Here is a 26,083-nt window from a genome sequence, read left to right on the forward strand (position 1 = left end):
CGAACGTCGAAAGGACCCGTAACAGCTACCGCTTGTGAAGTTACCAGTCTATTTTATCTTAAGGAGGCATTGCAAGCACTTTGTGTGCTCTAGATTATACGACAGCGCTCAGCAAACATGCGTTGCGCTATTGTGCAAGCGACAAAGAATGGCAATCGTGGAGGGACTGTGACCCACGCAGTGGACATTAGCATCAAACTGAACGGGGACGGAGGAAAGAGGCTCCTGCCAGCATGCGTTCTACTTTCCCTGTGTCTCCCTCTAGTTTGTGTTATTGCTCCACTTCAAGGAAACATATCTTCTGCGTCCCTGCAGAGTTTTTTTTTTTTATAATTTCAAAACGCTGACGCTAACCACACAGTCACTTTATGAAGATGTAGTTATGCAAGCATGTGCTCATAGACCTAGGAACATTTACATTTTCTCGCAATAAACTTCCTGCGGCAATCAGCATCATGTGGTCAGTAAGGTTTTCGCACATGACATTTTTACTCGGCGAGGCTGATTTGGTATAGCCCGCCATCTCCTAGTCCGAAGAGTCCATATGATCAAGAGACTAGGTGCATTTTTGGAAACGGTGCATAACACAAAGTACAAGGTAAGAGGGAAAGCCATGACACCTGCAGCACGTGTGTCGTCTTAAATGTCCATCGTTTTACGCGCCTTTACCAAAGTGAACCGATACAAACTTGGCGAGCTCGCTACTGTTCTCAGGTCTAATTAACTTATTGCTTGACAAGTGCCCAGCAAACAAATAAAAATAAGGTTATCCTCGTAGAAGAAAAGTATTTGCTGCTTTCGGCATTAAAGGAATATCGTGATGCATTCCGCATTATGAGGCAAAATAATGGCAGCACGCAGTGCTACTGACTTTAAGGTGTGAAGCGTGAAGTCGCTGAGCCTGCAGTAGCAGCGATCTACCACGGATTGGAGTACACGTTCCAGTCATGCAACTGTCATAACTGATGGGGCTTTAGTTAACAAAGCTGCGCAATGTTATGTGCACGACAACACATTTCTACTCGATTTCTATCGCTCACGACGCTCGATTTGCCCACTTATACGGCAAAGAGAAAAATAAACTTCGCTTCTTTTTCTATCGTTCGGAATTTCGCGCTGGGGAATTTCTGGGAACACACGTTTAAAGTCGGTTGACTCATTCATTGGGCTCAACGTTCTTAAGCAACAAGTGGTCATGTGGGATACCGCAGTGGATGACTGGGAATTAAATTTGACCGCTTGTGGATTTGTAAACTGCACGTAACTAACTATGCATTTTTTTTTTAACTTGGAGTACGCTTAGGTCTCGCCTTTAAGAGTGGTACGCGATAGCGTTATTCAACGCCGTTGACGCCGACACCGACACTGTATATTCTGCGACATGGGGCCCGATCAAAATTTAGAAAGGCTCGGTTTTCAACATTCCCCTCAATGTTGCCTAGAACCAAAGTACAGCGAAACACCATCAGAATTGGAGGATGCTTAAGCTTCGCCTTTAAGAGTGGAACGCGATAGCATTCAAAGATCCCTGGCTGCTTATCAGGCTTTTTTCTCGTATATTCAAATTACAATCCGACGCTATCACGTCTGTAGGTTGTGGTTAAGTCGTACTTTACGATTTTTCTGACAGATTTTACTTTGAGAAATTCAATGTTTGTTCACTAACGCCTTGCGCCACGCGAAGGGCCCGCCCGGTCGGCGTGATTCGGGATGATGTGGTTCGGCATGATTATTTCCGCCAGACGCCGATGCTTACGTCCGACGCCGACACCGAACGCCGGACTTTTCTGCGACACCGGACCCTTAACGCCATCGCGTTAAAACTGCGCTCTCAGTGGGATGCGGCCATCGACGGCAATCGAACCCGTCACCTCGTTCTTGTTCAGCAGCGTAATGCCGTAACAACTCAAGACACCGCGGCGGCTTCTACATATGCAAAACCGACCAGCAACGAAAAACGCTTGTGGCTAGCGCGATGCCTGAGCCGGCCTTTCTCTCTCTCTCTCACTGGGCCCCAGGTCATTCCTTGCCGAGTCCGGGATGTGTGCCGAGCTGCGCCATATGCGCGAAACGTTGCCGCGGAGTGTATCGCAGTCGTTCGAGAACGACGTACGTTGCAACGTGCCGCGTTACGCAGCTGTTTCTTGGCCGTCGCAGTCGTGCCTTTGTGAGGTGAGTGCGTGCGTGGCTCGATGTGGCAGCGCAGTGCTGTCCATTGGTCTCTGCGGCGCCATGTCCAAGGCCGATCGTAACTCATCGACACGGCACTACCGGCCCGTGGCGGCGGTGGCCGTAGCCAGTGCGCAGGTCGACGACCCCCCCTTTTTTTTGAGCGGGGCATCGCGGGTGGCAGATGTTACTGCACTCGCTAGACGCCATAGAAGCCGAGCGCGAGAAGTCGCTTCGCGTGTATAGACTTCTTTCCAATATCCTGCTACTTTCATCCGTGTTTGCGATCCGATCCGTCTTATGCTTGCTTCGTGTCTTTTTTCTTTTCTTGTAGCGCCAGTGCCGATGTATCGATGCATACGCGCTCCGTCGCACTGAAGCCATACTTAAACCAATATCTCGTTTGCGTGCATGGACGCAGTATACCGAGCGTCTCATCAATGTGGTCGGTTTTGCAGTTTCATTAGGTAGTTACGCTGTTGGCGCTAAACATGTCGTCTTTAATGCACGGCAGACGCCTGTGCTCGAGGCCTGTGCTCGAGGCCGCCCTACCGCAGAACAGGCTCGGCTGCTGTATTCCTCGAGACGCAAGCACGTTAACTGATTAAATCATTCTACAAGAACAGGGTCATGGTCACACCCCATGCAGTGTTGTAAATGCGACCTTACTATAGCTTACTTGCATTTCGGTGCAGCTTCTGAAAGGTGTTCACTAGTGAATCGACATAAACATTGCACGGCACCGAAGTTGTGACATGTTCTTCTTCTTCTTTGTGGGGTTTTACGTGCTAAAACCAGTTCTGATTATGAGGCACGCCGTAGTGGAGGGCTCCGGATTAATTTTGACCACCTGGGGTTCTTTAACGTGCACTACAACGCAAGCACACGGGCGTTTTTGCATTTCGCCCCCATAGAAATGCGGCCGCTGCGACCGGGATTCGATCCCGCGACCTCGTGAAGTTGTGACATGTGCGGTGCATAAGCAGTCCATGAGATTGCACGTGGAGTAAAATGAAAATAAAGACAATTTACACATCTCATTTAGTTGCACATCATTTAGTTAACCGCTTCACAATACACTGGTTTCACACATATTCCAACATGCGTGCTGAATCTACATGTCAATTATTTATTTTTATTGTCACTCACTCCTAATAATGATGACGATGCGCCTTCAAAACGTGGCACGTACGCAATACGGAGTATGGGTCAAGGATCGGGTGTTTGTACGCACAGCGTTACTGATTTCAGAAAAATGAAACGGCAAAACTGAGAATAAAAGAGTGCAGCTGATTATTGAGAAGTGAAGCCAAATTAATAGGCGATTATATTTCAAAAGAAATAAATATAAAAGAAAGATTCATTGAACAAGTTGGAATTGAAGTAATATGGAAAAAATTCTAGTCGGAACAGTAAGAACTCTGTCAATCACTGCTTTCTTTTCTTTCTTTTTTTACTTCCATAAGGTCGCATACTTTTTTGTTTGCTTCTCATATGATCGCACGTTTTTGCCATGCAGCGACCACCATGCTCTTTTACAATCTTATTCCTCTCGCTTCTCTCACTTAACAGACGAGCACAAGGCGGAGCTGATTTCGTTCCCTTGTCTCGAATTACACGTGTCTAGAAAGCCACCCGTATGTACTATCGACACTTAAATTAGATATGTCGGTGCGGGTAAACAGCGAACGTCCAAGCAGCCTTCGGAGCCCCTCTATAACGCACCGGAGCGTACAGCGCCGTTTTGTGTGCAAGGTAAACCGTTATGACCGAGCAGACGCATACGGACATCTGACATATGCAGTCGAGGAAACTTTGCAGCCGGCAGACTCGGTGACGTCAAGTGCGTTCTGTCTGGATTGCCCAACACTGTCCCCCCTTAGGTGAGTTAAGGCTGGCGAGTTATCACTGAGCAAAGACGAACTACTTGATCACGGCGCGAGCCACTGAGCCAACACGTACTACTCGGCTGCAATCACGCACCGATGAATTTTGATTGGAAGTGTCGCTATAAGTTCGAACCGCCCGCAAACGGTGTCTCCGTCCTTCTTCTGACGACCATCAACTAATGAGAAAGCAGAGCAAAAATGGCTTTAGAAGTTATCCCGAAAGTCCTTCTTTGCTAATTCTTCGTACCCGTTATATCATATCATTGTCTGAATTCAGAAAGAACCCGCAGATTCATGCATTAATGCCGACATATTGGGCTATACGTTCCGAAGTTGCACCTGAGCTCTGTGAAACGCCGTAATAATTGAAAGATCTCAGTTAATTACTTGAGCCGTCTTGAGTTATTTAGTGTGCACTGAAATGTCAGTATGCAAAGCTCTGTGATGAGCTATTGCATACTGACCAACCGTTAGTGCCAGTTCGCTCTCTGCATTTCTTCGCTTCCTTGCCTGTCCCGTCGTGTCTTTTGATTTCATTTCCTCCTTTTTGGCGCGTCGTAATTCGTATATTTTTATGTTGAAACCAGATGGCCTCCGCGTATATGGACCAATAGTCTGTAGGAGCTGACCTAACTGGGGGTAAGAGTAGGGTAAACGTATATTGACATGCGGACGCCAATGGCTTGCGCCAGTACTTTCACGGCGGTGACACAACACAGTCTACACTAAGCAAAACTTACGCTTATCATGACGTCATTTCTTGTGACAAAGACTGTACAAGAAACGGCAATATCTTCAGAAAATACTAGAAGGTACGCACAAGCACAGGAAAGCGATAGTTGAAAGGTCGACATATCGAACAAGCGCGCAAAAGTTGACGTTGAAAGTTGGACAGAAATAGAGAGAGACCGAGACAACTATCACGCGGCCACCCGATTTAACGGAAATAATACAAGTATATTAAGAGAGTCACAGAGGCAGTGCGCCTTATCCAAGCTGCTGAATGACTAGTAGGCCAGATGAGGCAATCTGAAATAATTGAGGCGTTCAAAAATTTTGCAGGCTTGATATGAATTGTCACGCAGAACGCAGTATCGTTGGGTTTTTAAGAAACCTTCGCCAGATGTGTGCGAAGTTGTTCCCGACGACAACATTCTCGGATATTTATCACTATTCCAGCAGCTTGGATTCTGGTCGATTTGCACACACGTATATTCGGTAAAAGGATTGATAAAAAGGGTGATGAAAGGAATCTATCAAATTTATTCAAAAGAAAAGACTGCGTGTGTTGCGGTGGCGTGCGTACGTGCGTGCTGGTTGAGGGTCGATTTTCTCCTCCGCGGAAGTTACGACGCTGAAGTCCATGCGCATTGGTACGAATGCTTTTACGAAATGCTCCTGCTTGCTGACTTGAATTAATGCACTTTACAATCGAATGAGCGCGTTATGCAAATATAAGGGTGATGAAAGGATTCTATCAAATTTATTCAAAAGAAAAGACTGCGTGTGTGCGTGCGTGCGTACGTGCGTGCGGGTGGAGGGTCGAGTTTCTCCTCCGCGGAAGTTACGCTGAAGTCCATGCGCATTGGTACGAAATGCGTTTACAAAATGCTCGCTGGCTTGCGACTTGATTAATGCACTTTACAATTCGAATAGAGCGCGGGATGCAAAAGATAAAAATAAGAAACAACGAAATAAACAGAGTAAAGACACAAGAACTCGCCGCTTACTGGCTTGATGCGAACTGTGGCGGGAGCTGATACTTGCGCTGCGGTCTGCTATGCACCGCGACGCACGATCACATTGGAGGGGCCGTTAACCGCTCCTCGACAGCTGTTAGGTGTTTAGGAAGCGCGTCGACTGGCGAGCTTTCTTTCTAGCGAAGAGGTACACATATAGAACAGAGCCTTCGGGTGTTGCTCGCCTTTCTCTTTCGCTTTCTCTCGTCTGTAAAGCACCGAGAAGACCCTCTACAGCGGGTGCGTTTGAGACGCTCGCGCGCAATGTGTGGTCACCATTGGTCTGTGTCGTGCACACAAGACAATAGGCGGAGCTATTCAGAAAGTAATGAATTGCAAAAAAAAGCAAAAAAAGTACTTTTCCAGGTCTACTCGCTGCAACCTATTCTTTCCGCAAATTATTTTCGCTATGCTATTGCAAAGCTGTTTGCATTATAGTATAGTATAGTATAGTATAGTATAGTATAGTATAACAACGCCGTGGCCCATGGTTCTTCGACGCCTATGTGCTACAGATAATGGGCTGTCTTTTGTGATTCCCAGTCAGCGCGTCAGAGCCTTTAGTCAAGTCTACTCACGCAACCAACAACCAGAGAGTGTCCGAGATTCCCGAGTCTCGTTATTGTGATCTGGAAAAGGGCGACAACACCGTTTTTCAGTGGTCGCCAGATCATCGCGGCATCGTTGGCAATGGCTTCGCTAACGGTGCCGCTCATTCCGCCTGCGACGCAACCAAGACAGTTCGGATACCTCTGTTTAGAACGGACGCTGCAAGAAAACTGGGATCACTAGGGTGCCCGAATACAGGGCCTCTAGGGATCACTGGCTCGTGGCACCATTCTAGCTGACTGAAGCTTCCCCCGTCGCGCGAACTGTCGTCTACGAATTCTCGACCCTTCTACGAAGCTCCAGTTACCACAAGGCTCCTCCTGCTGCGACGCAACACTATTCTGTCGCTTGTGGCAGTGTGTGGCATTCACAAAGAGATATTCGTTCCTCAATGGGATGAGTGGCACAAAATACTGCGACAGTTGCGGATGTAATGAGTCTATCGAACATTTCTCCTGCATCTGTCCCCGCTATCAGCACCAGCGCATTATATATACTACGCACCGCGCTAGATCAGCTGAACTCAAGATGATTCACAATGAAAAGTATTTTGACCATGGTCACATGCCCCACATAGAGAGAGATGACATGACATCAGATGGGAAAGGCAGGGAGGTTAACCGGGAGACAAGATTCTGCTTTGCTGCCCTACCCTGCGAGCAGGGCGAGGGTAAAAGGAAAGACGGAAAGAATAGCCAAGAAATAAAGCATAAGCACAAAAAAAAATGGAAGGGCGTGTGAAGGTCTCTTCAATATGTCATTCGAAGGTATAAACTTCAATAGCTACTTGATCTACTTGTGGTGTTACATTAAATCCTGGGGTTTTACGTGCCAGAACCACAAACTGATTGAACGCCGTAGTGAGCTAATACAGATCAAGTTTGACCACCTGTGGTTTTTGAACATGAACCTAAATCTAACTACACGAGCGTTTTTGCATTTCGCCCCCATCGAAATGCGGCCGCCACGGACGCATTTTTAGACGATATGCGCCGACACAGGACGCAGTCGTCTGAGAACAGTCGGATTGACGATGATATGTTATTAGGGAGGTCATTAGTAAAAGTTAGGAACAAAAGAGGAGCCAGCACCGATCCTTGAGTAACGCTGGAGATCAGTTCCCTACCTTCCGAGCTATGATTATCGATCACCGTTTATTGCGACCAATTAGAAAAGAAGCATCCAATTCATGATAGCATCAATGGGTTCAAGAATGCTTGCCCAGTAGTCGACGAACTGGAACGCGGCAAAACTTTAGAACTTTACAGAACTTTAGATATACTACATCTGTTTGGAAGCGAAATTCGAGATTTGGATGGATGTCAGTGGTAAATTTAAAAAGCGGAGTTTCAGAAGACAGGCCTGGCCAAAAACCATGCTGATAGAAAAAAAAAAAAAGAATGAGTGATTATCGACCTGAGAAGCTACGTGGGAGTATAGTATATGTTCCATAAGTTTACAAAAGATGCGCGTGAGGAAAACAGGGGCGCTATAACGTAAAATGATTCTAAACTGTTTTGATTCCAAACTCCTGACGTCAAATTTACGCAACCACCGACGCAAGCATCGGGCGGTGACTCGCAGCGTTGTCTGAACAACCCAATCAAACACTCACCTCGTTTATAGGAGGTCACCGTTGTTCGCTTTCAAAATCAATAACATTGTCTACACTCAGCGGTTTTTCTTATCTAATTGGCTGATAAGAGGCGAAGAGCACGCTCTAGTGGAGAGGGTGTCGATGGGGCCGAGCCAGCATAGTGAAAATAGATAACTGCATGAAGAGGGTGGTGCCGGCTTCTCCGATTGGTCCGCTTCGCCTTACTTAGCTTGCGGTGGCTGATCGAAAATCGCGGCGGCGTGCAACGGAAGGACAAGAATGCCGCTAAAACGGATTCTCAGTAAGGAAGAGTTGGCAAAGCGATGTTGTATACGTGCCGAAAGGGCTCGATAACGTTTTACTGCCACTCGAGAAGGTTTATCATGCGCAAATAAATACATGCTCACCGGCAGGTGGGAGTATAGCGAGGGCCTGAGCGATCGGCGGGCAGCCATCTTCTATTCCTTTCGTAACGGGGCAGTCTCTGGCTATTCAGAAAAATTCTCAGTTTTGTTTGGCATATTGATGCATTTTCTTCGCGTACACGTCACTTTGACGTGGTGAGTTTTCGCGGTTTTGTGAGGTCGCGTGAGAGACAGGCGAAGTGGGCGTAGCCAGAAAACATTGGACCAATAGCAAAGGGCTAATGGTGAAAAGGCGTCGAATCAGGAATAATTATTTTTCTTTTGTGCGATTTAATCATGCATAATCAGTGTGTACACGTTATATCAGATGGGGAGCTATCGCAGTTTTCGTCACGTCGCGTCACAGACAGGCGAAGTTGGGAGTGGCCCGAAAATGTTTTTACAAATTGTGGAGGCTGATTGCAGAAATTGGAATCAAAACAGTTTGGAATCATTTTACGTTATAGCGCCCCAGGACGGCAATTCGATGGATCATAATGGTGACCACATTTATGCATCAGTACAACATGACTAACATTCCAGTCTTTGGGAATCGAGCTGGTGGCGACGAACGGATAAGAAATATTTCGTAATATTAGCTGGAAACTCATTTGCTTCCTTTCAGCAATTCATGAGACACGTTGTCGAGACCGGGGCACCTGACACCTTAAGAATATCAACAAGTTTCGCTATTCCTGCTGCTGCGATTGTGCGTTGAACTCTGCCACGAATACAGCGCTTTCTCACGACGGGATCCATGGCGTCTTGTAATGAAACACTGCTAAACCAGATTATCTGTGATTTAGGAATCGAAACTGAAAGTGTTAAGGTTCCTCCAGCCCCCACGTGATCAGTGCGGATCGCCAACGGTGCGTAAGGAGTCGAGAAAGGCGTATAGAAGTTAAGCACAATAACAGCGAGTGGGACAGGACTAGTTGAAGGAAATGGGCATTCGTCTATCCTGTGCCATGTGCTATTGCTCTATTTAGCGACATATGCCATGCAGCAACAGACCTGTCTGCTTCGACCTGAAGCGGGCAGGTTTGTTGTCGCAAGGTCGAGCCATGACTTCTAAAACGGTAGTCTGAGCAGTACACTCTAGTCTGGGGGAGACCTAATCATAGACCGTTTCTGCCTTAAAAGAGAAGTTCACCCAAGCAACATCAGCCTGCCGCAGAGGAAGTTGTTTGCCTGCTCCATTGTTTCATTTTTGCGTGTTGCTGTTGGTATCATCGACGTCATCGTTGTTGCTTTTGTCATTTTGTGCCGAACGTGAAGGTAGCCCTCAGTTAAACCCTAGCGAGTTATCGATTGAAAAAGTGACCCTTACGCCAAGCTTCCTACATTTGTTACTCGGCAACATACCGCGCGGCGATTTACGGCCACTCGCGTGACACTAACCGCGGGATTTTGCACCTCGGGGTAAAAGGCCTCGTGGAAGTCGCCCTAAAAATGCGAGTTAAGAAATAACGCGCTTTCTACTCACCCATAGAAGGATTCGGAACGCGATGGCTCTGAAGAGTCGGGGAAAACCGGTAAAGACATTGCTCTAGTCTCCCACCGCCGGATTTATTCAAAACCGGAACTACACTTTCGCGAGACGCAGGGTGCATGGCTGAAGTAATGCCATCGCACGCGCGCAGCTTTCGTTGTATTGCGAGCTGTTGCGAACGGCGCGTTGAAAACCTTAAGACGTTCCTATTTAAGACTTAGATGCAATGATAAACTCGGTGGCGCGCCATGCGGGACGGGCTCTCAACGGCCACGGAAGCCGTGCACGAAGCCAGCAGCACACCCCGCACTCACCTCCGCTGACACCGTCGGATAATTTATAGACAGGATGCCGGGCCGTAAAACAAATGCGGTGTCGCAGCGGCCGCTTGCTACTCGACGCGCGACGTTTGACGTTAAGTGTCGCTTCAACGCCTTCTACCGGCCCGTTGAAATGCATTTTGTACAGGTCGTGCGAACTCGCCACTAATAAGATAAGCGCCCGTCGCATTAGGAATTTAAATGGTAGGGCTGTACGTGACAAAACCACGGCCCGGTGATGGCGCACGCGGTAGTGGGGAAGAGGGAAAGGGGAGGGAGGTGGTTCCGGACCATTTTGTCCACCTGGGGGTTCCTTAACTAGCACCTAAGCACCTAAATCTAGGCACACGATTGTTTTTGCATTTCGCCCAATCGAAATGCGGCCGCTGGAGCCTGGATCGTACACGGGACCTCGAGCTCAGCAGTGCAAGCACGTCGCCTTAAGAGCTTTCTTAGAAAATACCGATATTTTAGGTTAACATTAACTGTCAGTGCCCTCTAAAACAATTGGTCGCAGTACGACTTATTATAGCTACATCATGCAAACCGAACGATCGTCTGATTGACTTTCTTGGCTTTTCTCTCCTTGGTCTCTCTCCCTTTCTCTCTCATGTAAACAAAGCTTGTTATATGTTGTTAAATATTGTCATGTAGTATGTTAAGTAAGTTTGTGTACTTGCCTTCGTGCGCTCGTCTGCAAAACTGCGAACTTCTGTTTGTGTTCTCGAACGATCTTAGTATTTTAATTTATTTATGCAACTGTACGCGTTTCTACATGTTTGTGCGTGCTCATGCACTATCTTTTGCGGCTTCTCTAGACACGTGTGCACAATTTTGCATGCGTTCATGCTCACTTACTGTATTCAGTATTTTCAGGCACACTTTGTGATTTTATTTTGTACGTCATACGAGGAGAAGTAGCCGGTGCCACCCAAAGGCGCCAACACATCCCTTAAAATCGTCAGCAGTTATCAATAAGGACTACGTTGTTAGGCACCACCTATGTTGTCCATATTCTGTCAGTCTTCGTATCGCCGCGCTGTTTCCCACTTCAAAAGTTTTAAAATCATGCCAATAATCAAAAAGAAGAAAAAGTGGTTAGGTTGCTACCGCGGAACAGAGAAATGCAATCTGGCGCACCCATGCCCTTCATTCATTATAAACTTGTGTAAGCAGCACACTATTTATATTTGGTTTAAATATTACATACTTAACCGTCTGAATATATTTTTTAGTATTGTGTTCGAATTTGGGCTCTTTCTACGATTAAAGAATGTTCCGTCGTATTTAACGAAAACTGAATTTAGTTTTCGATAAAGTTCTTACGGTGCAAGATGGGGCAGGGCAAGATTGGAAAAAAGATTCACACAGAAACTTAATTATGTTGGTATGGACGACGTCCTCTTGTGCGAGCGCAGGAAGCCATATGCCCAAAGGTGTACTTGCTTCGAATAAGTTTTGTCGAACAAGTCCTTATGTAGGACAAACGGTAAGAGCAGTGTCACTGAAGCAGCCAACGTGATATTTTGTGTTTCTTGTAAGTATCTGGTGCTCCAAGTTTGCAGCTGCTTGTGTGCTGCGTCTAAATCTGAATCATCGTAAATAAAGTGCGAACGCACTTACAAAAAGTGTGTGCTCAGAGAAAACACTTAAAAGATGCGCGCCACCTAGATAAAATTTGGTGAAAACTAGTGGAACATTATGGCCTATGAGCATGCGAAGTTAAGCCCATGTGTGGGTGAAGTAATACCTTCGCTAAACATTTCTTAAGCAACTGCTCGATCGAAAGCGTTATATGCGGGCAACGTTTTAAAGAAGTTGGTCAGCGGGTGAGTATTATGGGGGCAACGTTTTAAAGTGTGGAGTTTATTCAATTTATTCTTAATGCAACTGCTCGAAAGAAATAGCTTCGCTACGGTGGCTAGATGGGTAGGTGTGCCGACAGAGCGCAGTTCCCCACTTCTCCGCATCATGACGCAGAAGTGGCGCTGCGGACTGAGCTAGCTGCGCGCAACGTCGGCTGCGCTGTGTAGACGAGCAGCGTGTTTCATACTATCGCTAGCTCTGCTCTAGCTTTGAAGTACGCGTTATACAATGTGTTTTGAGCAGTGTAAGCAAAGCCAGAATGGGGAATTCGTTACTGTCGTCTACTCAGCAGACAGGATATGCTGAAGTCAAATTTGTAGCTTGGCGATTGGTCACATTTATTGGTACAAACGCGGCGCTCCCGCCCATTGCATTAAATACGTAGATGCATTTTTTCCATGCATAAAACAATACTGCAGTGGTATTATACGGTATATGGAAACGTGTTTACGTGATGTTTAGTAAGTTCTAATGTTTCAATTTCGAGAAATCCAGCTATTGGTGTTTATTGCTGCCTCAGTTACGATATTTAAATTGTTACGAGACGAATAGTGTTGGTAAGTGCACATGGTTCACTGTTTGGTTCCAATAAGATAAAGCAATACGTAATGGGCTAGATTCATGAATATATTTAAAATACAAGAAACGCTCTCATAACTTGAGTCAGCAGACGCACCAACATAAATAGCCTAGCGCCAACAAGGTCGCAACGTTGGTCCACCATATCATAACATTATTCACAGCACACGCCTCCGCTTCAGGTGATTCCTCCTCTCCCTGTTGCTTTCGCGCGCCATGTTCTTGTCCTTGACAAGAAAGTAAAGGAGCGCAATTGAATAGAACTTCACAACCTCTTTTGTGAGCTATTTCTTGTGCCGCTCACAGCCGATCAACTTCGAAGGATTCAGATTGCAGAAAGGATGCAAAGTCGGCGATACTGTTCCTTCGTAACTCATTTAAACTGAAGCACAACTTGGAGCGTCTTCGAGTGATGCTACCAGTTTTTTTAGTGCTTCAGAAGGGAGCAACAGCCCTGAGCGCGTTCTGTTGAATTCAGTAATGTCCCTGAGCAATCGGAGCACTTGGTTCTTTGCAGGAACTTCCTTGCTACATAGCCTGCTATATAGAATATAAGCCTAGAGTCACTTTTCGTTTCCCTGTAGCAGCGCAGCGGTGCTCGATGTCGCAGGCGCTGAGCACCTCCATGTGCGGCTTGCAAATTTCCAATGTCGATGAGTTCATCGACGTAGCTTTTCGGTGTACGGCTTGCTCATAAACGTCGCCGATATTGAGCAAGCTACTGAGCAGCCCGGGGCGAACATTTCCGCTGTCTTTCTCATAAATGCAGAGCCCGACTTGCAGTTCGGAGCGAAGCAGTAAGTCTTCTTGGTGGTCTTCTTTGGTGGAGCAATGCCGCCGCTAATCTCGCCGATCATTTTTCCGACCTGGAACATTCCACATCGCTTAGGAACTTGCAAACAGTACGAGAGACGCGGAGCTCTTCACCTTTGAAACTGACGCGAACAGACGACGTACAACTATTCGAATACGGGCTTTATTTATTATTATTTTTTTTTGCTCGCCGCCAGCCCCATGTAGCAGACGACGCGTTCTGCGGAACCGTTCTACTGACCGCAGCGCCAATTTTGCGTCATGACGCGGAGAAGCGGTGAACTACGCTCCAGACGCGCCGGTCGGCACATCTACCCATCTAGCCACCGTAGCTTCGCTGAAACAGGGGCCCTAATTCTGCAAGGTCGTACAATTTTCCTAATTTTTTCGAGCGTAGCTTCTAGGCGCCCTGTCCTTACGTTACGCGTCGGCGTAGTCCCTCGGCGTAACCGAGCGAACGAGCACAGCGAAGAATGAAAGAGCGAACGCGGAGCGCAGCGGGCGATGAAAGATGGCGATAGCGAAGAGAGCGCGAGGATCGAAAGAGGAGAAGGAGGGTATGGCGAAAGCGTGAGAAGAAAAACGTAGTGCCGCCTCTGCGACAACGACCGCTACGAGATGGCGCCAGAGTAGCGCATCGTCGTCTGTTCACCGGCATGCGGCGAGCGTGTCCAAGAATACCATATGTGGAAACAAAGCGCTGCTTGTGCGGAGGTCTGTCTGCGGCGGCTGCTGTGAATCGCGCCCACGCGTCACACACACGCTGCCTCTTACGATCTTAGCGAGGCATTCGCGCCACACTTCGCTCCGTTTGCAACGTGCCGCACGAGACAGGTTGTCCGCGCCAGCCAATATATCGCGAAAGGAACACGCGTATAGAGCTGCCCTCAAATTTCGTGTTATGGAGTATCGTAATCGTCGGTGAATTTTCCCCCTTTCTATACGTGAAAAATTCGTTCTTGCGCGAAATGTTGCAGCTTGAATTCCTAATGTAGTATAATCTTCCTAATGTAGTAATGTGATGGGCTATCCACAGGCTGCTTGGAGTTTCCTCAAAGAGGTCGTTTAAATTTTTCTTGATGGTCACATTGAGCCGGGAATACATTTTCGCTGCAAGTCGCAAAGCGATTTCTGCGGCACTAGTGAGTGTGCTTTTCCTGTATCCCTTGTATCGTGCGCCTTATTTAGGTTGCCCGTATCTGAATGTGCTTAGCCTGGTCATGCGAAGCTGACCCGTGGGGCTCAGATCACCTGCCCATTTGGTTAACACCAACACATACTGCGGGCCGAGAGACTACCGTCTATACAGTGACAAACTGGGATAAGTTCCGTCAGCTTATCTCAGAGGCACCATCTCAAGACAGTCTGTTCAATCGGGTGAGTGAATGTTTACGACAAGCTACAATACAACGACGACGAAGTATCGGCAAACCAAACCCCGATCTTAAGCTTTTGCGGCTCCGCGCATGTCGACGCCGCGCTTATAGGCGGGCACAGCGCTCTAAACGACGCACCGACTGGACTCTGTATAACCGCATTGATGCAGCCATACGGCGGCATACAAAACAGCTTCGTCGCAAGAGCTGGGCCGCCTTATGTAGTTCGCTGCATACTGGAAGTGGTTTTGGAAATGTGTGGCGCATACTAAAGGCTCTCCGCACTCCCGAAATCTGCAAGAACCCTACGGCTGCTTTGTGCATAGCGACTGGCCATTCACCAAAAGTTCTAGCGGAGGCATTTGCAGACCTTTTCGGCTCTCCTATGTCCGGTGACACCACAAATTCCGACCTTTCTTCTTTGACAAGTCAGAGTACCATGACTGCTTTATACGGTCCAGCGTGCCAGATGGACGAGGCAGACTTCACTCTTGAGGAGCTACGACACGCACTCAGCCTCTCCAAACGCCGCACTGCCCCAGGTGAAGACGGTGTGACGTATCAAGCATTACGGAACATTGATAACAGTTTTCATGACCGTATACTGGACGAGTATAATGAGGTATGGAGAACTGGTGTAATCCCTGCTGAGTGGAAATCGTCCGTGATAATACCAATTTTAAAGTCCGGGCGCCCTGCACGACACCTCAAGTCCTACCGGCCGATATCCCTAACATCAAATGTCATCAAGTTAATGGAGCGAATGGTCCTGTTTCGTCTAGAAGACAGGCTAGAGAAGTTAAATTTTTTCCCTGATGTGATGAGTGGTTTTCGTCGCCGCCGTTCAGCTCTGGACAGCATTTCAGACCTTGTCTCAACGCTTGAATGTGCTAAAGGAAACAAGCACTCCGCCTACATGCTCTTCCTAGACGTAAAGCAAGCTTTCGACTCGGTTCCGCATCAGGCGATTATTTTCGCTCTTGAAACCGCGGGAATTTCGGGTCGTCTGCTTCGCTTTGTGTGCAATTTCTTATCGGAGCGCCGGATGAAAGTGCGTGTTGGAGCAATAACAAGTGAATCCCGCACTGTTAAGTGCGGTGTCCCACAGGGCCGCGTTTTATCGCCGCTTCTGTTTAACACAGTACTCGCCGCGCTTCCAAGTCGCTTGCCTCGAGACAGTGACCTCCCTGTGAGCATAGCTATCTATGCAGATGATATTTCTCTGTGGATAAGCGGCCCTTCGCACCTTGGCCCGCGGCTTCGTGCAAGCTTGCAAAGAGCTCTGAACGCTACTTCGGAGTACTTGGGTGAAGTTGGCCTGCAGATGTCACCTGCAAAGTCGGCTGCAATAGCATACCACCCTAAACAGCGCGCTCGTCGAACAATGAGCCGACTGTACCTTGACGAAACGCCGATAAGCTGGGTGCGACAACACCGTTATTTGGGCTTAATTGTGGATGATCGCATCTCTTGGCGTCCTGCCATTAAATTCGTACGACACAAATCGCAGTCCATCCTTAAGTATGTGGCCGCCTTGACTGCTAGAGGTGCTGGCTGTGACCAAACAACGGCTCTGCAGGTGTACCAATCATCTGTACTCTCAGGCATGATGTATGCGCTTCCATTCCTGAACGTCCCACCTAGTTTGATGGCCCAACTGGAACGTGATCATCGCGTTGCCCTTCGAATAATGCTGGGATTACCTCGTGAGGCGCAATCAGTTCCATTACTCACTGAAGCTCATCATTTACCTCTAAGGCTACAAGCAGACCAGAGAGCTCTATTTCATATAGAGCGTCTGCACCGCGCATCGAATGGTCAAATGCTCCTTGATCGTCTGATTCACCGCCCGTTTTCTCGCATTGGAAAAATGGCAGCATTATTTATGAACATTACTGACATTTCTGAACATGATGCTTCAGTTACGCCTTCGCCGCCGCAAGACATCACCAAACACGTACTGCCCATTTACCTTACAATCCCTGACATACACAAAAAGTCTGATATGCCTGTTTCGGCTATATTCCAATTGGCTCAGTCGCACATGTTCGAGAAATTTCCAGATTACCTTCAAGTATTTACAGATGCATCTGTGCACAGTGACGGTCAAGGCGCCTCTGCAGCTTTTTTCTGCCCTTCAACTGAAGCACGACGTATATTTCATATACCCCATCCAGCCTCGTCAACAACTGCGGAGCTAGCAGCAATTAATGTTGCACTGAAATACGTGCAAGAGGAGTTAACCACACCGCCGAAGATTGTCATATTTACGGACTCCCGCGCTGCGCTTAGCAGATTACAACGCAGTCAGGTTGATTGCCCAATTGTGCGCAGCATTACAGACTCTGCCAACAAAATTTTATCACGTGGGGTATCTCTCGTTGCTCAATGGATACCTTCGCACGTTGGGATCGCCGGAAATGAAGAGGCTGATCGACTGGCTTCAACTTGCACTCATAACGACTGCGCTTGCCCTGAAATTTTGTGCAAGCTTGATGACGCTCGCCTGCTGATTCGTCGCCACCTACTCAAGCAGCATCCAGACCAACGCGTCGCAAATGGAACGTTCCCGCCCCGTGTTCGCGGTCGAGGCTTGCCTCGTCGCGCTAGAGCGCAACTACTCAAGCTAAGGGTTGGCTGTGTTAATGTGCACGAACGTTTACACAGACAAGGACGGGTGACTAGTCCATCGTGTACGTCTTGCGGTGGCTGCGAGACACTTCAGCACCTGATTTTGGAATGTCCCGCTTTCAGTGCGCAACGCAAATCACTAGTGAGGGACTACCATCTCCTTGGCCTGCGGTGTACGACTCTGGACGAATGTTTATACCCCAGTGGTTGTGCGTCTCGACGTGATCAAGCTCATCGTGCTCTCCTTACTTTTGTAGAAACAACGAACTTAGGGGCACGTTTGTAACCCAGCAACTATTTCTTTTATTTTACATTCTTTAGTAGCTTGACCTACAGGGACGGGCCCTACTGTATGTTTTACTTTATTCGTTGAGATTTGTCATCTCGCTCTTCCTTTCCTCCTTCCTCCCCTCCTTCCTATCTTTCCTTCTGTGTTTCTCTCGTCCTTTCCGAAGAGTAGGCAGGCGTTGTGCCCCTTCTGGTGGCAGTTGCCAGCCTTTGCTTCTCGCTTTCTCTTTCCTGTGTATATGTTTTCAAATCAAATAATAATAATAATAATATCTGAATGTACTAAGTGTATCCCCCTAATGAGTAAAACCCCCTCATTTTTTTTTAAACTGCACTCGCTAACCCTTCCTGTTAAAACGTGGCTGAATTCCAGGGGCTCCTTCGTGGTGTTGTCAACAAACTGCCGAGTGCCTACTTTGCCCACCTGCCGAGACTATAGATCAGTGCTGCTGCCGGTTGTTGGCTGCTTACTGCTGCATTGCCGAGTATACAACTAGGGCCATTAGGCAAGTGCCACTGGAAATTTGCCGCAGGGTACATCCGGTGTGCCCGAACAGGCAGTTTGGGATACATGGCATGTGCGGTTGGGTATGTGAAATTTCTAGGCCAATCCCTCAGAAATAGTATGCGCCAGCGGGTAGGTTCCCGAATAGACCAGTAGAACAAGAGGCGCGTTATAAGGACGGAAACAGGAAATTGACGTCGGCTACAGAAGCGAAATAAAGAAAGTGAAGGGAGCAAAATGGGACCAGAGCATGCACCGATCGAGGTGCGTTGAGCTACATAGATTGAAGAAGGAGGAGGGAAGTGAAGACATTTCAGTAAACAGCATTGCAAGCCTCGCTTATCACCGATTCACACATATGCGTGAGATCCGCCGATTTTAATGCGAGTATAATTTTTTGGCAACGTCACCCCGTTTCCGGCATGTATGTGTGTCCTCATGTAACCTCTTTCACGCCAGCTTGGGTCACTGAGTATGAGCGACTGGGTGTGTGCCGAATCGAACGTATACCTCACACGGGTTCCTCAAGCTATGTAGATGGTTATCATGAATACCGTCAGGGATGTTTTAAACTGTATCCAGCTGATGAATATTGTACAAGTACACTGCCTTACAGTGCTTCAGCGCTTGCATCTTCACTGTGCCCCATTTTGTTTGTATGTTTGTCGTACGCCCAAAGTGAAGGGCCACCTTCACTTTTTGGGCACAGTAGAAACAAACAAACAAACGCACAGAGTGGAGAAAAATGAAGACCCAAACAAAGAAGCACTGTAAGTCAGTGTATTTGCCTGATTATCTCGCCTGTACAACCTAATTTGATTAGACAATAAGCCGATGCAATATAACACGTGTGCGTGATTAGTGCTCCTACGGCTATTGAAAAGGGCTACTTCCGCAAGTGCCTGCAGAGTGTCTTTTGTTTACACGGCAGTGCACTAACGCGGCAGCTGCTCCTGGTCAGTAGTGCCAACGACAGTTTCGTACGTGGTTTGAAACTCCGCGGTGCCGACCGACAGTAGCACAGAAGTGGTTGCCAAGCAGTGATAGCAACCACGCTGATGAAGTTTTTTGAATCGATGGCATGTTATCTGTGTGTCGTGTCACAGGAACAAACGGATGAATAAGGAAGTACGTAAAACAATCGAGTTTCGCAGTAACTCAGTTGCTCAATGTCTATCATTACTTGTTGCTGTGCTGGCTGTCTCGTACTTATTATGGTGAAAAAGACGTGATAGCATGTGATGAAGCGACCGGACAGAGACGCTCTTTCCTGTCCCATAGTTTATTCACGCGGTTTCGCGTATTTGCAGCTTTAGTCACATTTTAACGTTATCCTAGAGGTGTTACCTTTCAAAACCTTCGTTCGTGATAATAGCAGGCCTCCAGGAACTTCCCTTTTATTCAGTGCCTCCAGGAAATGAAACATAAAACCGTAGATTACAGAATTAGTTTTCGCAACCGAAAAAAAAAAAAGAACCACGACTTACAATAGAAAACATCGAATATCAGATTACTATTGCAATGAAGAGTCTAGTCGCGTGTGCGGTATCGTAAATTATCGCGAGTAGCATAGGTCATCTGATAGAGAGATACATGACAAAGGGACTTCAGTGCCCAACACACACACGCACACACACGCACACACACGCACACACACGCACGAACACGAGGGAGATATAGTCAACACTTTTCATAGTTGCCTCGCCACAGTTTAGCAACCACTAAGTAGACGCAAATTTTCTCAAACAACACTTGTTCACTGTGAATATGAGACTTCAAAATGACTGACGAAGCTAAAAAATAATAGTAATATAAACTATACGCGCGTATACGTCTCAGAGAACTATCGTAAGCCCCAATTTCGTACTACGAAAAGAGCTGCTGTGCAAGGATTTAAACGACAGTGTAATCATGACTACCGGCATCATCGGCCATAGCAGCAGTGACATAAGGCGAAATCAATGGGGCAATAAAATTAGACCAATAAAGCACACAAAAAAGGAGGCAATGTAAGTATAGAATTAGGCAACTGATATCGCTGGTTACAGCCCTGTTCGCGTTGAAAGAAAATAATAAGGCTTTTTTTTTGCCGAATGCACATACAAAGCACTTCTTTCTTGCGTTTGAAATTTTAAAAGCAAAGAATATCGTCAACCGCTATTATGCAATAATCTTGCACTTGCACCTCTAACGATCGTGCTCTTGACAGTGTACAGAGCCACGACCGAAGGACGTGCTTAGTTCTCTCTGAGTGCGCACCAACCGCTGCGACGACTGTCATTGGTGCTAGACCTGCCGGTCCTGACGTGGGACTAGCCGGGTGCGCGACGAGTTCGCGTCCTCGCCGGACCTCCAATAAAAGTTATTTCAATCACTCACTCACGTGATGACGACATATATATCACCACCGAGAGGTCACGTTCTGAGAGTACACATTCGTGACCTTTCAAGAATACCAACTGATCATCTGGCTTCCTTGCCAGCGCAAAGATGACGTTCAACGTTTTCATTTTAGCGGTCGATTGCTGATCACACGTTTCTCTTCCGAATAACTGTTCACCGGCGGCAAGACCCGTGTCTACATTGCGGTACCTCGCACAGCCCGTCGACCGCCTTGGCTCTGAGGCAAATGTGCTCTCAGGTTAGTTACAAGAGGATTGCGGTGACGACAGGTCAATTTATACCGACGGCTCCGTTTTGTCCACGAGCTGCTCGGGCGTCGTCGTCATCCCATTAGTCGGACTCAAGTTCATTGCGTCGCACGCGACGACATCGACGGCGACTGAACTTGACGCTATCCTTACCACAATTAGTTATGCCACTGAAGAACAATCGAACCATTGAGCCGTATTTTTATTATATTAAACATGCTCTCAGAGCCTGCTGTAAACCCTACGCCACGAAGCCTTCGACCAGCAGGTATACGAGATTCGGGAGGTCCGCCAACATGCTCTCGATTTGGGTGGCGGCCAGATCATTGCGGCATCGTTAGTAATGGCCTCGCTGACGGTGCCACTCGATCCGGCCACCACTGTGCCTGACAGTTCGGATACCTCCACCCGTAGCGGACGCTGCAGGAAAACTCGGATCACTGGCTCGTAAGGCCACGCTACCTGACTGGAACTCACCCGGTGTCTAGAACTGTCTCCTACAAATTTTCGACCCTTCCGTGAAGCTGCACCTACTACAAAGCCTCAGCCGCTGCTGCGCAAGGTTATTATGTCACCAGTGGCTGGTATGGGACATTCACGAACACATATTCGAATTCTTTATTGCGATAGTCACAATCGTACGGAAGGACGTGTAGGCACTGAAGCCAGACAAAGCGTAGGGAAAGTTGAAATGTAGAAATAATAAGGTTGTCCTGGCTTCTTCGTCCGTCATTTCGTATGATTGTAACCAACAAAAATCGAGCTCCTCGGTTCCGCCTTTCTTTCTCGCTTATTGTAATATATGGTACACGTTGGTGCGACGGTTGCGGTAGTGAGGAATCTTTGTGAGGACATGCGAGAAAGGCCCGGTCGCCGAGCCCTCCGCGAAGTGGCCTTTACAGATTACCATTGCTTCTTGGCCAATTCCTGTGCATCTTTTTGCGTGTTCGCAGTACTCTCTTGTTTCCTTTTTTCATTCCATTTCTGTAGGGTAGCAAACAGTATACTAAACCAATTGTCCTTTCCTCTCTTTGCTCTTTCTTCCTCGTAATTGATATGTGTCACCCTTATAAAGCGAGATCAAATCAAATCGCCGCGTCTCGATCAACGCATAACACCCGGCTGTGCACGTCCAGGTCCTGTGGTATACGGTGCACGAGATGAGCCTCTATAGAAAACTGTCGGCGCCTGTCAGCGCTTAGTGCGAGTAATTGCGTGGACAAACTGGCTGTCGAGTGAAATCTTAAAGAAAAAAAAAAAGTGGGGGCGTACGTGCCTTAGCGGTCAGAGTTCGCGGCTTAAAAAAAGTAAGCTCGTTGGTTCGATCTCAGGTCGAACCTATATATATATATATATATATATATATATATATATACAGGGTGTTTCAGCGAACACTTTCAAAATGTATTTAAGGTTACCTGTGGTAGATAGCCCAATTCTAGTTAATGAGCTGGTCTACTCGAAGAGGCGGACATTACTTGCACAACAAATTGAAATGCGTAATCGAATCGTTAACAATAATTCACTAATTAAGTTTTTAACTAATTACCTGATGGCCCATATTGCAATTTACAAATTGTAGCCGGGGAGTTCGCAAGGCGGATCCATTTGGAATTAATTCTCAGGATAACACCAGTTTCGAGATATTAATTCCCGAACTTTGCGGAGAAATGCATTAACGTTCCAGTTAATTTTGTGCTTGAATGCATAAAGCGACGTTTTGTTAAGATATTAACTGGAACGCCAATGCATTTTTCCGCAATGTTCGATAATTAATATCTCGAAACTGGTGTCATCCCGAGAATTCGTTCCAAGTGGATCCGCCTTGCGAACTCCACGGCTACAATTTGTAAATTACAATATGGGCCATCAGGTAATTATTTAAAAACTTAATTAGTGAATTATTGGTAATTATTCAATTAGGCATTTCAATTTCTTCTGCAAGTAATGTCCGCCACTTCGAGTAGACCAGCTCATGAACGAAAATTGTGCTATCTGCCACAGGCAACCTTTAAGAATTTTTGAAAGTGTTTGCTGAAACACCCTGTATATATTTTTACTTCACGTTGTGGCGTGCGTGATCAACCAAAAGTGCGACGAATGAAGGCACTAAAAGAACACGATCGGGTCCGTTTGCTCTCTCTACAGAAGAAATACCTTCCGCATGCGTACCTGCAACACCATATGTTTCCAGAGAGAACCAGTATAGTCCGCAAGGAAGCTTCACGTCTTCTAGCTTTCCCAAAACGATATTCACACGAGGGTGAAATCCGCCTCCGCGCTGCAAGGCAAGCGCACCATGTGACCACCACGTCACGCCTTCGTCATTACTGAACGTGTAGTAACATACCCCAGTGACAATGTAAGAGACGCTCATGCGGAGCAATTTCCGGTCGCCGAAGTAAACACGCCTGTAACTACAATCCACTACCACCGCTACCATCGCTCTTAAGTACAGTTCACAGCCTTCGGCTGCAGAGTGGCAAATTAATAGAGAGAGCATAAACCACTTGATTTAATTATCATTTTTGGCGATAATGGCACTGTACTAACAAAGCACGGGCTCTTCTGCCTTCTGATAAAAAAAAACTATCGTTTTGGAGACAAATTTTAATTGAATAGACTAAATAGACATCGAATGCCTCACGGAGCTCTCTACGGGCTTATGTGCTGCGCTAGTTGAAAATAAAGAGAAGTTATGGTCGTTGGGCTTCTTGATCAAACTACCTGAGCGGAGAAGCTGAACCTAATGTAGCGCTTAGGACGCCTACGGGCGATTAGAGTGTATTAAATTAATAAATGACGTCTGTTCAATCAATAAAGTCCCCATATTGAAGACTGCAACCATAAAACCCCACGGTCAAAATGCATTTTACGTGATAATGAGTATACCTTCAGTCTTCAACCCCCCAAAACGTTTCCAACCAACCATTTTATTTCGCAACCTGTTGCGAATCAAATAAACTTCAAATTTCGAAAGCGAGCGCTGCAGACTAGGCTTACTTCAATCAGCCGACGCTAGAAAATTCTGCAAGTTCAAATTTCGTCAAGTAAAGCTTATTTCTTAAATGACATCAACCACGTCTTGAGGCGTACAGTGCACTGTGGCACTTTGCTAGAAAATTACTGCTGGGTGACGGACGCCAATTCCAGTAGACGAATATATGGCATTTGTGTGTTTTAACTCTTGGTATGGCTTTTAATTGAACGAGCTAAATTTCACGCTACCTTGCTCCGTATTGGTGGGGCCGTGGAACTTGCACTCCTTACAGGACAGAGCCCTGTTCTGGTAAACTAAGCTCTATCGTAAGGCTTGAGCGTTTTTCCCTTGCACCGGCCTACGTTTGACGAAAACTCGGGCATCGTTCATGCATTCGCAAGGGAGCCGTGACACTTATCCGCTGCCAGATGTGCTGTGGGCTATTGAGAAGGCGGTGGGAGAAGGGCGATCTGGCTGTGAAGGGTGAGGAGCGGGAGGCGAAAAGGACCCCCGCTACCGGCAAAAACTTCGGTAGCCCGACCGTCCGATAAACAGAGAAGCGTCGTATCCTTTGGCGGCGCGCCGCGAGGCGGCATCGCCGTCGCGGGCGCGCCGCCGCCCCACGTGACTGCTTCGCCTCCAGCGCTTTGCGCGCGCCGTTGGAAACACGGAACGAACGACGATACCGTGCGCCTCGCGAGCACGCGGCACAGCGCATCAACCCAACCTCCTCGTGCGTGGCGCGCCGCGCCGTCTCGCCTCGGCCTCGGCGGCTCCCCAGGCGCCCCGAGACGCGCCAAGTCGACTTCGCGCGCGCTCTTCGATTGTCGGTGGACTGGCCCCGTGCGTTCGGTTCTCCTCTTGGCGCGTTAAACTGAGACCGGAGGACAGTGCCATGAACGGGACGTACCAGCCGAGGGCTGCAGCGTTGCAGCAACAGCGCTTGCAGCAGTCGCAGCAGCAAGGGGGAAACGACGAGCTGCGGGGCCCCAAGTGCGCCCGCTGCCGTAACCACGGCTTCCGCATCCGCGTGCGAGGTCACAAGCGCCAGTGCCGCTTCAAGGACTGTGTGTGCCCCAAGTGCAAGCTGATCGCCGAGCGCCAGCGCGTGATGGCGGCCCAAGTGGCGCTGCGCCGGTCGCTGGCCCAGGACGAGGCTCTGGGCCTGGTGCCGATAATCGCGATGCCGCATGGAGTCGCACCGCACGACGCCGGCGGTGACTCGGCTGACGCCACGGCCAACGCTGCCGCTCATGGGCCTCCCTCGTCGTGGACACAACAGCGTCGGCTGGCCGCTTCGCCGCTCGGCACCAACGCGGCCAATGCGGCAGCGGCGGCAGCGCAGACCGCCGCCGCGGCCGCCGCTTTCAGGGCGGTCGCCGCCGCAGCAGCATCTCCGGCACCCTCTGGTGAGGTAGTACTCTATACCGGCGAGAGATCGTTGTATGTCGAATCTGTACCTGTGACTAAGTCCGCCTTACTCGTCTCTTAGCTGGGCTGACGAGTTTCGGGAACCACACTGTGTATCGCCCATCCGACGCAGTTCGTAGACCATGCTTTAATCGCAGCTTAGGTCTTCACACTGTGAAGTCTGCATATCTTCCAGTTGTCAATCCGAAAGTGCTTTACTGTCGTGTCTCCGCGTGCGTCTTATTGCTTCGCACTGTAGGAGTCCACTTTGCTGCCACGATATGCGCCATGCGTGGAGACCTGTTATCCGTTTCCTTAAGCTGGTTGCCTACCGGAAGAGTTGTTTTCTATAAACTTCAGCGCAAGTGTTATACGGAAACCGGCAATCGCAAAGAGGTGTCAACATTGATACCAACACACCAAACTGGAAAGTTTTCTTCGTACCGATCGTATTTAAGCTGCTACTGGAGTTGCCTTGCCAATTGTGGTGACAGCCAGATAGACAGCAGAAAATCCACGACGTTCATTTGCGCTTGGGGTTAGCTGTGACGAGCTGACGAATTAAGCCTGGTGCTCAGACTGGTATACAATTATGGAAAAACGTCACCGCAGCTTGTCGGGAACGATTACAGGCACCCAACGACTACATAGCTACTTAGTTTGGAAGAGGCAAGTAAAATTCGGTACCATGTTTATCATGGCTTCCTGCAGCCATAGTGTCACATGGCATTATATTCATGTCGGCAAGCGTTCGTTTGAAAAAGT

At 47.8% G+C, this 26,083-nt stretch overlaps 2 protein-coding genes across 3 annotated transcripts in view; one reads left to right on the plus strand and one right to left on the minus strand.

Moving 5' to 3' along the window:
- The window catches only part of LOC119456744 (acetylcholinesterase), a 266,636-nt gene that overhangs the window by 187,568 nt on the left and 52,985 nt on the right, over positions 1 to 26,083 (minus strand). The window lies entirely within an intron of this gene.
- LOC119455636 (doublesex- and mab-3-related transcription factor 1) overlaps positions 24,531 to 26,083 on the plus strand; it is a 169,650-nt gene continuing 168,097 nt past the window's right edge. The window contains exon 1 of the mRNA XM_049668921.1: positions 24,531 to 25,317. Coding sequence (XP_049524878.1) covers positions 24,804 to 25,317 — 514 coding nt within the window. The 5' untranslated portion in view covers positions 24,531 to 24,803. The remainder of the gene's footprint in view (positions 25,318 to 26,083) is intronic.

Source organism: Dermacentor silvarum, chromosome 6, assembly GCF_013339745.2.
Source record: "Dermacentor silvarum isolate Dsil-2018 chromosome 6, BIME_Dsil_1.4, whole genome shotgun sequence".
Lineage (NCBI taxonomy): Eukaryota > Metazoa > Arthropoda > Arachnida > Ixodida > Ixodidae > Dermacentor > Dermacentor silvarum.